Here is a 14,317-nt window from a genome sequence, read left to right as displayed (position 1 = left end):
CTCTGGCTCGGCGTCTGGGTTATTTCCGTGGCACCAGCGCTGAGGCAGGACACGCACAGCAACGCCACGGAGTCCGGCCTCGGCCCCTGCTGTCGGGGCCCCCGGGGCCTGACCCGGCTGCGGCTGTTCGCCCCCGGCTCTCCCAGCTCAGGAGCAGAGATGCCTCCTGCGAGGCTGTGGTTTGTGCCCTGACTTGGTGCACTGGGCGCTCCGTCCGCGCGCGCTGCCCGTTCCCCGCGGGGGGCGCTGCTCTCCGCGCCGTCCAGCTGGGGTTCCAGTTTCCTTAGGGACCTGAACAGGCTCCCGTCCACTGGGCGCGTTGCAGGTCGCCGGCCTCGCTTTCCCAGGTGCCCTTCGCTTTGATTATTGGTAGCTTTTGGTTTTCGGACGCCTGTGATTTTACTTTGTGGGATTAAATTGACAATTCCCAGAGGCAGCTTCTGGCCCTAGGCCCTCCAGTCCCCTGGCTGACCACGCACGCATCGGACCTCCTCCCTGAGGCAGGTGCCCGCTCCTCCCCTCCTCCCCCTCTGAGCTTCCCACCCACTCCGCGCCCCCCACTTGAGGTCCAGGCCGTCTGGTCTCCTGAGACCCCCTCCAACCATCAGAGAGCCAGAATGGCTCTGGCTGAGAGGGGCCTCCCTGGTTGTCATTCAGACAGTGTTAGGTCTGATCGAGCAAGTGAATCAATAGCCCCTCCCCTGGGAGCTCACCTTTAGACACTTCACATGGACATGCCACTTGCCTAGACCACAATCCACCTGCTAAGACCATTCTCTCCCCCCTAGACTTACCAGAATCCCGACCTGCACAGAGAACTCTCCACCCAGAAAAGCCCGCCTAGAGTCCTTTAAACGCCGCCGACTCTGAGCGAATAAATTTGTAATCCCTCAGCACTCTGGCCTCGTGCGTTCCTCCTTCGGCGACCCTAACAGGCAGAACGGCGGGATCTGGAAGGGCTGCCGCCGCACAGGCTTCTGAGCTTCTGCCCTAACCGGTGCCGTGCTCTGGCCGCGAGCTCCCCCTCCCAGAGCGTGGGGTGCAGAGCGGGCGCGGGGACATCTCCCGGGGAATGCTGGCACTGGGCCCTTGCTCCCTGTGTGGGGAGCACCTGCGAGTGCAGCGGGACGGAGGGCCCAGGGGATAAAGGGCTGTGGACTGGCTGTCTGACCTGGGGCCGGTCAACAACCTCCCTCAGCCTCCGTTTTGTCATCTGTAAAATGGGCGACAGTCCCCAGCACCATGGCGTCTGGAGGAGGAGCTGAGTGCCATGCATGTCGTTTCTGACCTCACTCCATGTCTTATCAGCCTGCTACAGACCCCATTGCTCACTGTTGCTATTGGACACTGTCACGCAGCCATTGTTACTCAGGGCTGTCACCAGCCATCACCACCTTTACTCAGGACTGTTACTCGCTGTCCTCACCACCATCACTCAGCCATTGTTAGTTACTCCGTCCTTACCACCACTACTCAGGGTTACTCAGTCCTTACCACCACCACTCAGGGTTACTCAGTCCTTACCACCACTACTCAGGGTTACTCAGTCCTTACCACCACCACTCAGGGTTACTCAGTCCTTACCACCACTACTCAGGGTTACTCCGTCCTTACCACCACTACTCAGGGTTACTCCGTCCTTACCACCACTACTCAGGGTTACTCCGTCCTTACCACCACTACTCAGGGTTGTTACCATCATTTCCACCGTTACTTGGAATTGTTACTGCATCATCACCCCATCACTGAGGGTTGTCACCGCCGTCTGTTCAAACCTTGTGCTGTTTCTTTCTGTGTGTGTGCTTCCATGTTGAGTTTGAGAGTTCTTATCTCACCCTCGATCCAGGGGCACCCGGCCTGGGAGGCAGCTGGCCTCGGGGACGCCTGCAGTGAGGGAAGGGGCCACCGGGGCTTCAGTCCAGTCTCTCACATCCTTGACGCTCCCCCCAATCCCTGCCCTGCAGCCGCCCTCCGCCCTGCCCAGTGCCGGTGGCCATCCAGCCCAGCTTCCCCTGCGTGAGGCAGCGGGCTCCCTCTGGGAGGGTCCCTCCCCAGCCCGGTCGCCATGTGGACACCCTGCCGGGGTGGCTCCGGGAGAACAGAGCTGGCAGAGTCCAGGCTGCAGGCTGTCCCCTCCTCCCCGGAGCCCAAGGAGGGCCGCATCCCCCCAGTCCTGCCCCACTTCCCGCCCGACTCCCGGCTCCCTGGGGCACCAGGGGACCCCACAGTCCGGGGTGGAAGCAGGGCTTTGAGCTGGAGCGAGTGTGCTTGTCAGCACTGGTAGTCCTGGGGGGGCGGGGAGGGGGGAGCAGGAGGGGGCGGGGAGGAGGGGCAGGCACCAGGGAGGCCACAGCCTCAAGGGTCATCGTCCTCCATCCCAGGGGAGCAGGATTCCTGTCTGAGCAGCTGCTGCCCTTAAGCAGGTGTCTCCTCTCTGCCTCTGAGAGACGGGAGGGAAGGTTGAAGTGCTGCGTGAGGGGGTGCAGCGTGAGGGGTGCAGCGTGAGGGGTGCTGCGTGAGGGGTGCTGCGTGAGGGGTGCTGTGTGAGGGGGTGCGGCAGGAGGGGTGCGGCAGGAGGGTTGCAGCAGGGGTGGGGTGCTCCCTCAGCTGTGTCCCCGCTGCTTTGGTCCGCCAGCCGTCACGCCTTCTGTTCGGAGCTTTTAAAAGCAGCAGCAGGTGTGGCGCCGGGACGCGGCACAGTCCTGGGCCTGTGCGACAACACATCTATTTATACACGCACACGCGTGTGCCTGCCTAGCTTTCCAGACGCGCACACACGGCGTCTGCGACAGGATCAGGTCCCGTGGCGTAGCGGGGACCCTTTCCCCAGCCGGGCTCGCACAGGACTAGGTGCCGCTGTGTCCCAGAGGAACCAGGCCTCCGCCGCCACCCCTCCTGGGGGGAGGGGTACACCCCACCCCCCTCCGCTCAGCACTGGAGGCTGCCAGCCCCTCTGCTGCTCCAGGCTGTCCAGGGAAACGGACCTGCACCGGCGGGCCGTGCGGGCGCTGTGGCGGGGTCAGAGCCCCCTTGCTGTGCTGACAGTGAATCCCGCCGTCTGGCTGCGCCTCATTGTTCTCCCATCGACCCTGTGGGACGAGGGGGGGGGGGGGGGCTGGTCTGCGTCGGGGCCGCTGTGGACATGCGTGTACACGTTTGCGTGCATCTGTGTCCAGGCCCCGGGTGCACACCGAGGGTGGATTGCGGGGTCACACGGTACCGGAACTGCTGGGCTGGCTTCCGAAGGGGCTGCACCGTCAGATCCCGCCTCCCGCCCAGGAGGTCCGAGGGCTCTGATTTCTCCAAGTCACCAACACCTGTTGTGTTCTTTCTTTAAAAATATGTTTTTATTGATCTCAGAGAGGAAGGGAGAGGGAGAGAGAGATAGAAATATCAGTGATGAGAGTCATGGATCGGCTGCCTCCTGCATCCCCTCCCCCCACTGGGGATCGAGCCGGCAACCCGGGCCTGTGCCCTGACTGGGAATCGAACCGTGACCTCCTGGTTCACAGACAGAGCCGGGGACCCTTTCCGGGTGGCGGGCCCTGAGCCACTCCCAGCCTCTTGCGTAGATGGCCATGCCACCAGCCTCTGGCCCACACAGACCGGTTTCTTCTCTGTTCTCCCCGCGGAGCACCAGGCACAGGCCCCCCAACCCCCGTGTCTGCTTCTCTGTGCAGCGGCTCCCCGGCCGGGGCCGGCTCCGCGGACAAGGCCGTGCTGGAGGCGGCCCCCGTGGCCACGAGAGAGAAGATCCGGTCCAGGTTCCACGGCAGCCACGACCTGATCCACCGCCTGTTCGTCTGCATCTCAGGTGCCACGTGCGGGCCTGGGCGGTGCGGGCTGGTGGGCGTGGGCTGTGCTTCGGGGGAGCAGCCAGTGCCCGCGGGGCTGAGGTCGGCTGCGGGTGACATCCTGACGATGATGCGATGATGTTGGGGGGTGCTGGCTGATGTCGGGGTGCAGGGGTGCCCGGCCCTGTCCGCGGGCCCTTGCTCTGTCTTGTCATCGCCCCACGCCCTGCGATGCGCCCTGCGCCCAGCAGAGAGCAGGCTTTGTTCGCTGTCAGGGTCCTTCCCCGCCTCCCGCCCCGCCCCCCCCCCCCCCCCCCCCCCGCGATGGCCCCTTGGGGTCAGAGTCCGTCTGTGTCCTGACTAGTTTGTCTTTCCTTCCTCCACGGCTCACAGAAAGGGGGGGCTGTTTTGTCCCCCAGAGGGTTCAGAGAGGGCGTGAGCAAAGGGCACCTTGTTCACGGTTTCCTTTCGTTTTGTGTGTTTTAAATGAGTACAAACCCAGGTGGTTCAGAAGTATACAGTGTGGGGTCCCGCCATGCGCGCCCTCCCCACCCGCCCGGGGAGGGGCTTAGGCAGTGCCTGTCCTGCAGCGGGTTCTGCCCCCCCACCCTCCAGTGCCCCCTCTGCCACCACACCCTCTGGTGCCCCTCTGCCCCCATACCCTCCGGTCCCCCATACCTTCCGGTCCCCCCTGCCCCCCATACCCTCTGGTGCCCCCTCTGCCCCCCATACCCTCTGGTGCCCCCTCTGTTCCCCCCACCCTCCGGTGCTCCCTCTGCCCCCATACCCTCTGGTGCCCCCTCTGCCCCCCATACCCTCTGGTGCCCCCTCTGTTCCCCACACCCTCTGGTGCCCCCTCTGTTCTCCACACCCTCTGGTGCCCCCTCTGTTCCCATACCCTCTGGTGCCCCCTCTGCCCCGATTGCAGAGAAGAGGCAGGAGCCAGCACAGCAGGGTAGCCTGGGTCATGAGCCCAGGAATCACTGCCATAAATATATTTTTATTGATTTCAGAGAGGAAGGGAGAGGAAGAGAGAGATAGAAACATCGATGACTATAGAGAATCAATGGTTGGCTGTCTCCTGCACGCCCCGCACTGGGGATGGAGCCCGCAACCCGGGCCTGTGCCCTGACCGGGAATCGAACCGTGACCTCCTGGTTCCTAGGTCAAAGCTCACCCCTGAGCCACGCCGGCCCGGCTCCCACGGTGGGTTTGATGGCTAAGGAGCTGGTGCTTGGCAGGCATTCAGCACAGCCGCACGCCAGGAGCCTCCGGGAGCTCGGCCCCAGTCACTCCTGGGGACGGTCACTCCCGGGGACAGTCATTCGGGGGCAGTCACAGGGCGTCCGTATTTGGGGCGCACACCGCTCCTCCCTGGCTTTGCAGAGCACAGCCTGGTGGCCCCCTAAACAGCCGCATTGCTGGTCACCGGGAAAGGCTGGGTCCACCCCATTTCTGGAAGGGGGGAGCCCCTGCCAGTGGGGGTAGGGTCGCGTTTCCCTGCCCGATGTGGGTGGGGGGCTGGGGCGCAGAGGAGCTGGGCGTCGGTACCACCTCCGGCTGGTCCTCCTGCGGCCCTGCAGTCACAGTATTTGGGGCAGCGGTGTTTGCCGTGGGGCGGGCACGTCCAGGTGCTGCATGGCCGCGGCCGGGGCGGTGCTGCCGGGGTGGGCACGTGCGGGCTCTGAGATCCCCGCAGGGAGGGGCCATGACGGTGAACAGTGCTGCCGGTGAACAGTGCTGCCTGGGTGGGCACAGTGCGGGCTCTGAGATCCCCGCAGGGAGGGGCCAGGACTGCGCAGCGGTGGCCCGAAGGAGGAGACGTACCCAGCTCCTGCCTCCGCCAAAGCCACGTCCTGGCTGGCGGCTGCTTCGCCCTGACCAGCTGCAGGCACACGGTCCCCAGGCGGCCAGCCCACCGCCTCCTCGTCTCCCCCCCAGGGGTGGCTGACCAGCTGCAGACCAACTATGCCAGCGACCTGAGAAGTATTCTCAAGACCCTCTTCGAGGTCATGGCCACCAAGCCGGAGATGGACAACAAGGACAAGTTCCGGAAGGGTGAGTGTCCCCGGGACAGGCTCTGCTGCCTGCTGACTGGGGTGTCCAGCGCCCAGGGGTGGGGGAACCCAGAAGCCTGCATCCCAGCCCTGGGCAGAGACGGCCTCTCCACGGTGCGCGGCTGGGGACGGTGATGGGGCGTGGACCCAGCGGGCACCCTTCTCTTCCAGTCGCCCAGACCCTGCGGGGCGCGGCCCTGGAGGACTGCGCCCTGTGCCAGGAGACCCTGTCGTCCTCCGAGATGGCAGCCAAGACCCGGGACGGGGACTTGGAAGGTGCGTGGGGAGCCCTGGCCCGTCTGGACGCTTCCTCTCTGTCCAGACCAAAGCCTGGAGGTCGGGGACCCTGCTCCCCACTAGCCTGGAGGTTAGAGACCCCTGCCCCCCACTAGCCTGTAGGTCGGGGACCCTGCCCCCCACTAGCCTGGAGATCGGGGATCCCTGCCCCCCACTAGCCTGGAGATCGGGGACCCCTGCCCCCCACAAGCATGGAGATCGGGGACCCCTGCCCCCCACTAGCCTGGAGGTGGCAGCTGGAAGCGGTGGCTTGCTGGTCAGGGCAGGAGCCTCAGGTGGTTAGGGCATTGGCAGCACCTTTTGGGGAGGACCCTAAGGCTCTGGGGGGGCATGCGTCCCCCTGGAGCCTGGAGAGGTGCTGGGCGGGTGAGAGCAGTTAGGCCTGAGCAGGGTCACAGGCGGCCGGAGTCTGGGAGGCGGAAGTTGACCCCGCGATAGGCCACAGGTCACACCGCTCCCTGCGTGCCCGGCTGCCCGGACACCCCTGGCGGGTCCCCAGCTCAGGGCCTCTCCCGCGCGCCTGGGGACAGGTGCGCACGGAGGCTGCGGGTGAGCAGGGTCAGGGGCGGCCAGGCCAGGACGTCCTCGGGACCCCCGGGTGCCCAACAGGGTGCTCTCATCTGCCTGAGCTGGAGGCCGGCCCAGCGCAGCCCAGGGCCCGGGCCCGTCCAGGGCCTCGCTGGGTCCAGCAGGGGTTGGACGGGGTGTCGGGGACAAGCGTGAGAACCGACCCCGCTGGGGTGTGGGCGAGCTGAGGGGATCCTGGGAGGATGGCCGGTAAGGCGAGGCCGGAAGGAGGCAAGGAGGCCCTGGGTGTCCGGTGGCCAGGCGCCCTTCACCAGGTCCACTGGGAGGCGCTGGGGGGAGGCCAGGGGTCTGCAGGGTGGGCGGGACCTCTGAGCACCTCTGTGGCCAGGCACGTTGGAGGGACGCTCCCCCTCTGGGTGTCCTGCTACCTTCGGCCTGGCCCATGGCGCCCCGCAGGGCCTGGGGTGGAGAGAAGTGACTGCTTCCCACACTTCAGAGCCCCTGAGAATGGGAGTGGGTGGTCCCCGTGACCCTGTGACCCTGTGGGAGGAGGTGGCCCTGCCCCTGGCCCTGCCTGGGCAGCACAGGTGACGGGGAGGGGTGGCACCAGCCTTGGCCTCCAGAGGTGGACGGGAGTCTGCCTGGGCCTCCAGGGCCCCAGGACCTGAGAACTGCAGGGGGTGAGGGGTACCCTGGATGGTGGGGCCAGGGACCCCTGACACCTGACAGTGTTGATTGAGGGGGTGACGGGGTTGACTTCTTTATTTCTCAGCCCCTACCTTTGTCCAAGGGCCTTGACAGATGGGAGCTGGCGGGAGAGGCTTGGGAGAGGGTGGTCCAGGTGAGGCTGGGGACCGACCGACAGGCACTGCCCACCCACAGGAGGCCACCCATTTCCGAAACCAGGGATGCATCCAGGGCGGATGGAGACAAGGGGGCGGGGCTGCCGGCCACGGGGCCAGAGGCTCCTGCACACCCACCTCCGCCCCCCCCAGCCCACCTGCCCCCGTCCCCCACTGTCGCGGCTGCGTGGCTCCCTGTGCCTGACGGCCCCCCACTCTCTTGTCAGACCCGCCCGAGTGGGTCCCGGACGAGGCCTGCAGCCTCTGCACCGCCTGCAAAGCGCCCTTCACGGTCATCCGCAGGAAGCACCACTGCCGCAGCTGCGGGAAGGTGGGTCAGCCCACGGGGCTGCGGGACCCCTCCCAGCGCTGCTCTGACTCGGCATGGACTCTGGGCGCTTGGCCACAGGGTCTGCATGGTGCGCGGTCCCCTCCCTGCTGCTTCAGAGCTGGGAACGGGGCGGGGGGGGGGGGGGGTCTAAACAAGAGCCTGCAGCGCCTGGTGTGGGGCCTGGGACTCCCCCTGAGCCCGGCCTCCTGGAGCCCCAGGTTTTCCTGCGGCCCGCCCGCGCATGCCCGGCCTGGTGGGTGGGAGGAGGGTCCGGAGGCAGGCGCCAGGGCTCTGACACTGCCCTCTGGGTGCTCTCCCGGTGGGGCCAAGGTCAGGGTGCGGCACAGGTGGGCGCTGGGGACCCTCCCAGCTCACTCCCCCCCTCCACCTTCCAGATCTTCTGCTCCCGCTGCTCCTCGCACTCGGCCCCGCTGCCCCGCTACGGGCAGGCGAAGGCGGTCCGCGTGTGCACCCACTGCTACGTGTTCCATGTGACGCCCTTCTACAGCGACAAGGCGGGCGTCTGACGGCACCAGGCACCCGGACCCGCCGAGCCCGAGAGGCCGCCCCGGAAGGAAGGCCCCCGCGGGGCTCCCGCCGCTCGGTCCCGGTCCCGCGGGTTTTGCCTGCATTCATCGGGCTGTTGCTGCGGAGACTTCCAGAGCATCCCGCACCTCTGTCCGGCCACGCGGGCTCCCCCACCTGCAGGGCCAGCGGGAGGGGGAGGGGTCCCTGGGCGCCAGGGGCCGAGCTGCTGCCTGGAGGCTGGGCCGCAGCTCGGGGAGCAGCCGGGCAGCCTCAGCGCCTGCGGCTACCTCGGACCCTGGACCCGCCCGAGAGGGCCGGGCCTCCGTGCCCGCAGGCTTCCCCACGCGCTTGCCAAACCAGTGCCCAGAGCCCGGGACACCCACCTCCTCCCCCACGCCCCCTGCCCTCCCCCTCGGGGCCTTGGCTGAGCAGCACACGCCTCACTGTGCCCAGCGGTCCCTCGGGCGAGCTGCCCATGTTGCCTGCCCACCCACCCACCTGCGGATGGGGAGGGGCCGCGTGGAGACCCCCAGACAGGCCCCGGAGCCTTAGGCCGGGCTCCCAGGCAGCCACGGACCACGGGGCGCCGCCCCCTCGCTGCCGCCCCCGCTTCCCGCACCCCTGGGACCTTGGCCCCGTCCTCCGACAGGGCGGGCGCAGGCCCAGCGGGACTCCTCAGGCTAAATCTCAGGCTTCACATTGCAATGAGGGTTGCAGCTTTATTTTTAGAGAGAGAGACACACCTACCGCTTCTTTTATAGGAGAAACCCGGTTACTGTTAACGTGGACACACACGGGACGGCTTCCGTGGGAGGGAGAGTATATGACGGAGTGACTATTCTGTATGGAGAGTATTTTTATTTTCTAAATGCTGTAATTGGACACCATTTCCATAAATCTATTTATGGACTGCAGACCCTGGTTGCCCCTGTGAACATGGGAGCTGGGGGGCTCTGGGCTCTGGGGGACAGTCCGAGGGCAGGACTGGCTTCCTCCCCACCAGCCCCAGGAGGAGGGCGGCTCCCCATCCCCCACGCACCCCTTCGAGGGCTCCAGCGCGCCACTGCCCCGGGGACTGCGGTCCCTCTGCCCTCTGCAAGGCTGGCCACCAGGGCCAGAGCCAGGCCCTGGGGGTGCAGAGGGGTGAGTCCAAGGCAGTCTCCTCGCTCAGGAAGGATCTATGAGGCCTCCTGCCACCCACAGCGGGGGTCAGCCCACAAGCCAGCCTGGCACCGAGCAGGTCAGCCTTCCTGAGCCTCAGTTTCCCGTCACCACCATCATCACCCTTCCTGTCCCTGCTTTCTGGGTGCTTCCCCTCCACTCCCCACGACAGCGCCTCAGGGAGCAGCACCCCCACGTCGCTGGTGGGGAGTGGAGCTCAGGGAAGTGGGTGGGCAGCACAGCCAGGCCCTGGGCTTGGGAGGCCACCTGGGAGGCCGGCCAGCGCCCTGTGCTGAGGAGGTCACAGCACTGGCCCTGCGGCTGTGCCTGGGGCCACTTCCGGGGTCTCAGCTCCGGAGACAGGCCCTCCACCCGCATCGGGCACTGGGCTGGCAGCAGGAGGAAGGCCGGACCTTCCTCCTGGACTGCCCACCTCACCCTGCTCTGGGCTACGCACAGGCCTGGGAGAAGGCCAGCATGCTTGCCAGCACCTTCCTTAGGCTTCCAGTAACAGTCGGGGGCCCTGGGCCTGGCTGCCCATCCCCACCCCCACCCCCAGCGTCTCAGGACCCAGGGGGCAGGTCACCAAGATGAAGGGCCTGGCAGGGAGCCCCCAGAGGTCCCTATTCAAGGGGGCTCAGAGGTGGGGGAGGAAGGGCAGAGAGCCACCAGGCCTGGCTGTGAGGAGGCCGCCTTGGGGTAGGAGAACGGGGAAGCCCCAACCGGTCCACCCCTCCCGCTGCCACTCAGATCAGTGCACACCCCCCACACTCCCTGGCCCCTGGAGGGGTCCTGCTGCCTGCCCCTATTTGTGGCTCATCTGTCCCCACAGACATGCTCAGGTCCAACCAGCCTGCTGTCCAGCCCCGCCCACATCCCCTGGGAAACCCCAGGTGGGCAGCCACCCACCCCAGCTGGCTGTGTGACCCTGGCGGGGGTGAGGGGCGCGTGAAAGGAAAAGACTGTTATGATGTCTGAAGAAGGTGATGAAGGCCAAGTGGGTGGGGCAGGATTGGGGGTCCTTCCCCCTCCTTTCTGTGGCTCAGGGTCCCTGCTATAGCCCCCGATGGCCACCAGGGGGCGCCCATCCACCCATCTCCTCTCCCAGAGTGGCCTGATGACCAGGTGTTGGGGGCCACTGGGGTGCTGCCTGCAGGGGTCCCCCACTGCAGACAGGCACTCCAGGTCCAGACAGGACACCAGCACAGCCACACCCGCTGGCCAGGCCCTAGCCTCTGGGTTCCTTAAGGGGCTGGAGGGTCCAGAGGGTCCTGGCCCAGCAGAGACCACAGGCAGGGCAGGCACAACCCAATGGCTCAGGGAGAGGGAGAGAGGGGTCCTGGTCCGGACTGGACCCCAGGGCAACATGCTGGGGGGCGGCTCCACCTGCTTTCTGGCCTCGGCAGCGAAAGCTCGGGGAGGTGGGCAGGACCCCACGCGCCCACCCAGGTCACTCACATGACCTAGAGGCGCTTGTCTCCTGCCAGGCCCACCCAGAGCCACCTCCTCCAGGCAGCATTCACATTCAGGGGTGGCCCCAGCCCCAGACCTCACACATGCTCAGAGCAGAGCCCAGGTCGGTCCCTTCGCAGGGGCCAGCGAGCCTGTCAGAACCTCTCCTGGCTCTGAGGCGGGAGAAACGGGTTCCGGGCCTGCACGGAGCAGTCGCTCACTCAGACACCAGCAAGGCTGTGGGCTCATTTGCTCCCAGATGGGGAGGGGAGCTCAGGCTGGAGCCCACCCCTGAGCTGGGCAAGGGTGGGCACCCAGACACTCCAGACCGGCCCTGCCCGTGGGCCTGCAGGTCCGCGGTCACTGAGCTGGCTGTGGCGGCTGGGCCTTGTGGGGTGGGTGAGCGGGGTGCTGTGGAGAACGGGGTGCCGGAGCTACAGAGGCACAGGACAGCCCTGAGTGTCTGACAAATGGTGATGCTCCCAGCGGGGGGAGCACAGACGGGGACATGGCTGGGTCACCCCAGGCACCAAGGGCCAGGCTACTTCCTGAGGGCACTGGGGAGCCATGGAGAGTTCTGAGCAGGGAGGACATTCAGGTGTGTGGTGTGGACACCTCGCAGGGGGTGGGGGTGGGGCAGAGGCCAGGGCCCCGCTGCTGGGACCGGAGTGCCGTCAGAGGCAGTAGCGCTCAGCGTCACCGCTCTGACCTGCTGTCCCACCCCTCCACTCAGGACCCTGTCATCTGAGAGGCCTCTGCGCCCTCACACCCCCTGAGCTGGCCTGCTGCCTCTGGGGTAGAAGCTGTTGATGACCCAGACCCAGGACTGGGGAGCTGGCTGGGTTCTTGGGCTGAGGTCCTCAGGGCATCCAGCCTGAGAGAGGAGGCCTCTACCCTGGAACCAGGGGTGGCACTAGAGCCACCTGAGCATGGCGGGGGGGGGGGGGGGGGGGGGACAGGCCAAGGAGACCCAGGCCAGAGAAGCCCAGGCAGCAGGACCTGGAGAGGGGTTGGGGGGACCCCCATGGTCCCTATTGTTCATGGCCAGAGAGGGCAGGAAGAGCCAGTGGATGGAAGGCGGTGGGCGAGGAGGCAGCTGGCCCAGCCTGGGCTCAGGGAGGAGGGGACCGGCACCTGCCGCAGACTGTCCTACGGAACCGGGCCTGGGGGTTCTGCGAGGCCTGCTGGGGGCTGGGTCAACCAGCTGGACCCTCGGGTGCCTATGCCCCGCTACCACGTGGGGCCCCAAGGGAGACCGGTCCACACACCTTCCCCAGTAACATCTTCCATCGGTCCCGCCCCCTCCCTGCACCGACTTGCGGCTCAGCCCTCAGACCGCAGGCCCGCAGCCCGGCCAGGGCCCGTCCCACTCACCACCCCGCTGCTCCCCCTGCCCCTCCCTCGGCTCCCTCCCCCTTCCTGCCCTCCTGCCCACTCAGTGCCACCTCCTGGGCTGCCCCCTCCGCTTGGGACCCGGAAGCCTCTGCCCTTGCCCAGCCCCTCGCCCAGGCTGCTGACCTGGCCGCCTGCTCCCCCCACTCCTTGCGGTGCGCGGGGCCCACACTCAGAGGCGGCGGGGAGCCCCGCGGGCACTCGGCGTGGCTGGGGGAGGGGTCCCCGAAACGGCCTAGATGCAAAGGGAGGCAAGGTGGGAGCGAACCCCTCTGGTCTCAGGCCAGGTGGTGGCAGGCACGGGCTCCCACCGTCACCCCCATTACCTGCACGGCCGCCGGGTGCACCGCCGCCCCCGCCCCCTGCCGGGAAGGAGCCGGCATCCCGAAGGGGGACGTGCAGCTTTTAGGGCAGGGGTGGTGACCTGGCAGAATGCTGACCCGCAAGTGGGAACCGCAGGCCCCACCCCCTGGGCCCCAAAGCCCAGAATGCACCCGCCCCTCCCAGAGTTGGGCGCCCCCTTCCCCCCTGCACCCTGAGCAGCCTACAGACTAACCAGGAGGGGAGGACAGCACAGCGCCTGCCTCTTGTTAGGGCTCTGCCCTGGCCCCGGGGTGGCTGTGGGGTGGGAGCAGGAAGTGCGGGGTTTACATCAAAGGGGTGTTTAATGTCCGCAGGGAAGTATCCACGGCCTCCAGCCCCCAAGGGCCCTGCCCTCTGCTGGGTGCACCCGTTTCTCATCACACAGCTGTGGCTGTCACCCCAGCGGGTCAGGCTGTGTCACCACCCCTGCACCGACCTCCACTCCGCTGGGACTGGGGTGAACCCCTGGCCAACCCTTGAACCTCAGGACTCCCCGTTTCCTTATCTGTGGGTTGGAGATGCGGCCACACACAAGGAAATGCAACTAACGCATTCAACACGTCCTAGGACTGAAAGTGTGCTGGTCTTCCTAGGTTTTACTAGGGGCCCAGTGCACAAATTCGTGCACCTTGAAAGGGACTGTGGGCCTGGAGGCTGCTAGGCACAGGGGCGGGTCTTGGCCCATGCTCTGTGCCCCGGCCCCGCCCCTCCTGCCATGGGTCCCAGTCCGCTGCTCTCCCGACAGCCAGGAGCCATTGGGGCCAGCACCAGCAGCAGTTGCAAGCAGGGCCAGTGCTGGGTGCGAGCTGCGGCTGCTGCCCTGATACCCCCTCAGGAGCAGGGGCAGGTGGAGAAGCCCTCAGGGGCGATCGGCGCCAGCAGCCACTGCCCACACCCACTGAAGGCACTGAGGGATTGGGGCTGGCGGAGGCCGGCAGCAGGCGCAAGCGCTGGGTGGGACGATGGCACGTGGGAGCAAAGAATTTTCAGTAACCACCAGAGGCTCGCCCCAATGACAGCGATCAGCGCCCCGCCTTGGTCTGGCGCCCCTGCTCACCTGCTCCACCATCCCGCCATGTTCCCCACACGCCCCCTGGTGGTCAGCACAGTCATAGTGACCAGTTGTTCGGTGGTTCTGCTGTTCCGTCTATTTGCATATTAGGGTTTTCTATAGATAGATGTTTTGTCTTAGGACTGGGGCAGCAGCAGTGCCTCCCATTTAGAACCTCTGTGTGTGTGTGTGTGGGGGGGGTCCACCCACCTTGTCCCCCACACTCTGCAGCCTGCTGGTTCCATGCTCAGGACCTGCCAAGCCACCAGTAACATGGAAGATGCAGGGGACGGAGGCCGGTCCCTGCGCTTCCTGAGCCAGCTTAGGGTCAGGGGCCACCAGGGCTGGTCGCAGCTGGGGGCTCGGTGAGGCGCCCTCTCCCTTCCCACAGCGGCGATGCTCTTCCCCAGAAGGCGCTTCGTTGGCCAGAGGGACACTAGCACCTCCTCCAGAAATGCCCCCACCGGTCAGAATGCCCGCAGCAGCAGTCCTCCGCTGGGGGGAGCCCCTCCCAACCCTGG

The 14,317-nt window shown here is 66.6% G+C and overlaps 1 protein-coding gene across 2 annotated transcripts in view; it reads left to right on the top strand.

Moving 5' to 3' along the window:
- The window catches only part of ZFYVE28 (zinc finger FYVE-type containing 28), a 35,561-nt gene extending 26,283 nt beyond the window's left edge, over positions 1-9,278 (top strand). The window contains exons 9-13 of one of the 2 annotated variants that reach the window (XM_036326964.1): positions 3,681-3,814; positions 5,736-5,852; positions 6,023-6,218; positions 7,746-7,849; positions 8,245-9,278. In XM_036326964.1, coding sequence (XP_036182857.1) covers positions 3,681-3,814; positions 5,736-5,852; positions 6,023-6,218; positions 7,746-7,849; positions 8,245-9,212 — 1,519 coding nt within the window. In that variant the 3' untranslated portion in view covers positions 9,213-9,278. The remainder of the gene's footprint in view (positions 1-3,680; positions 3,815-5,735; positions 5,853-6,022; positions 6,219-7,745; positions 7,850-8,244) is intronic. The other variant, XM_036326965.1, reaches the window with a different exon arrangement.
- The last annotated feature ends 5,039 nt before the right edge of the window (positions 9,279-14,317 follow it).

This window comes from Myotis myotis, unplaced genomic scaffold, assembly GCF_014108235.1.
Source record: "Myotis myotis isolate mMyoMyo1 unplaced genomic scaffold, mMyoMyo1.p scaffold_m19_p_1, whole genome shotgun sequence".
NCBI classification, from domain to species: Eukaryota; Metazoa; Chordata; class Mammalia; order Chiroptera; family Vespertilionidae; genus Myotis; species Myotis myotis.
This window is presented reverse-complemented; position numbering and strand designations above follow the sequence as displayed.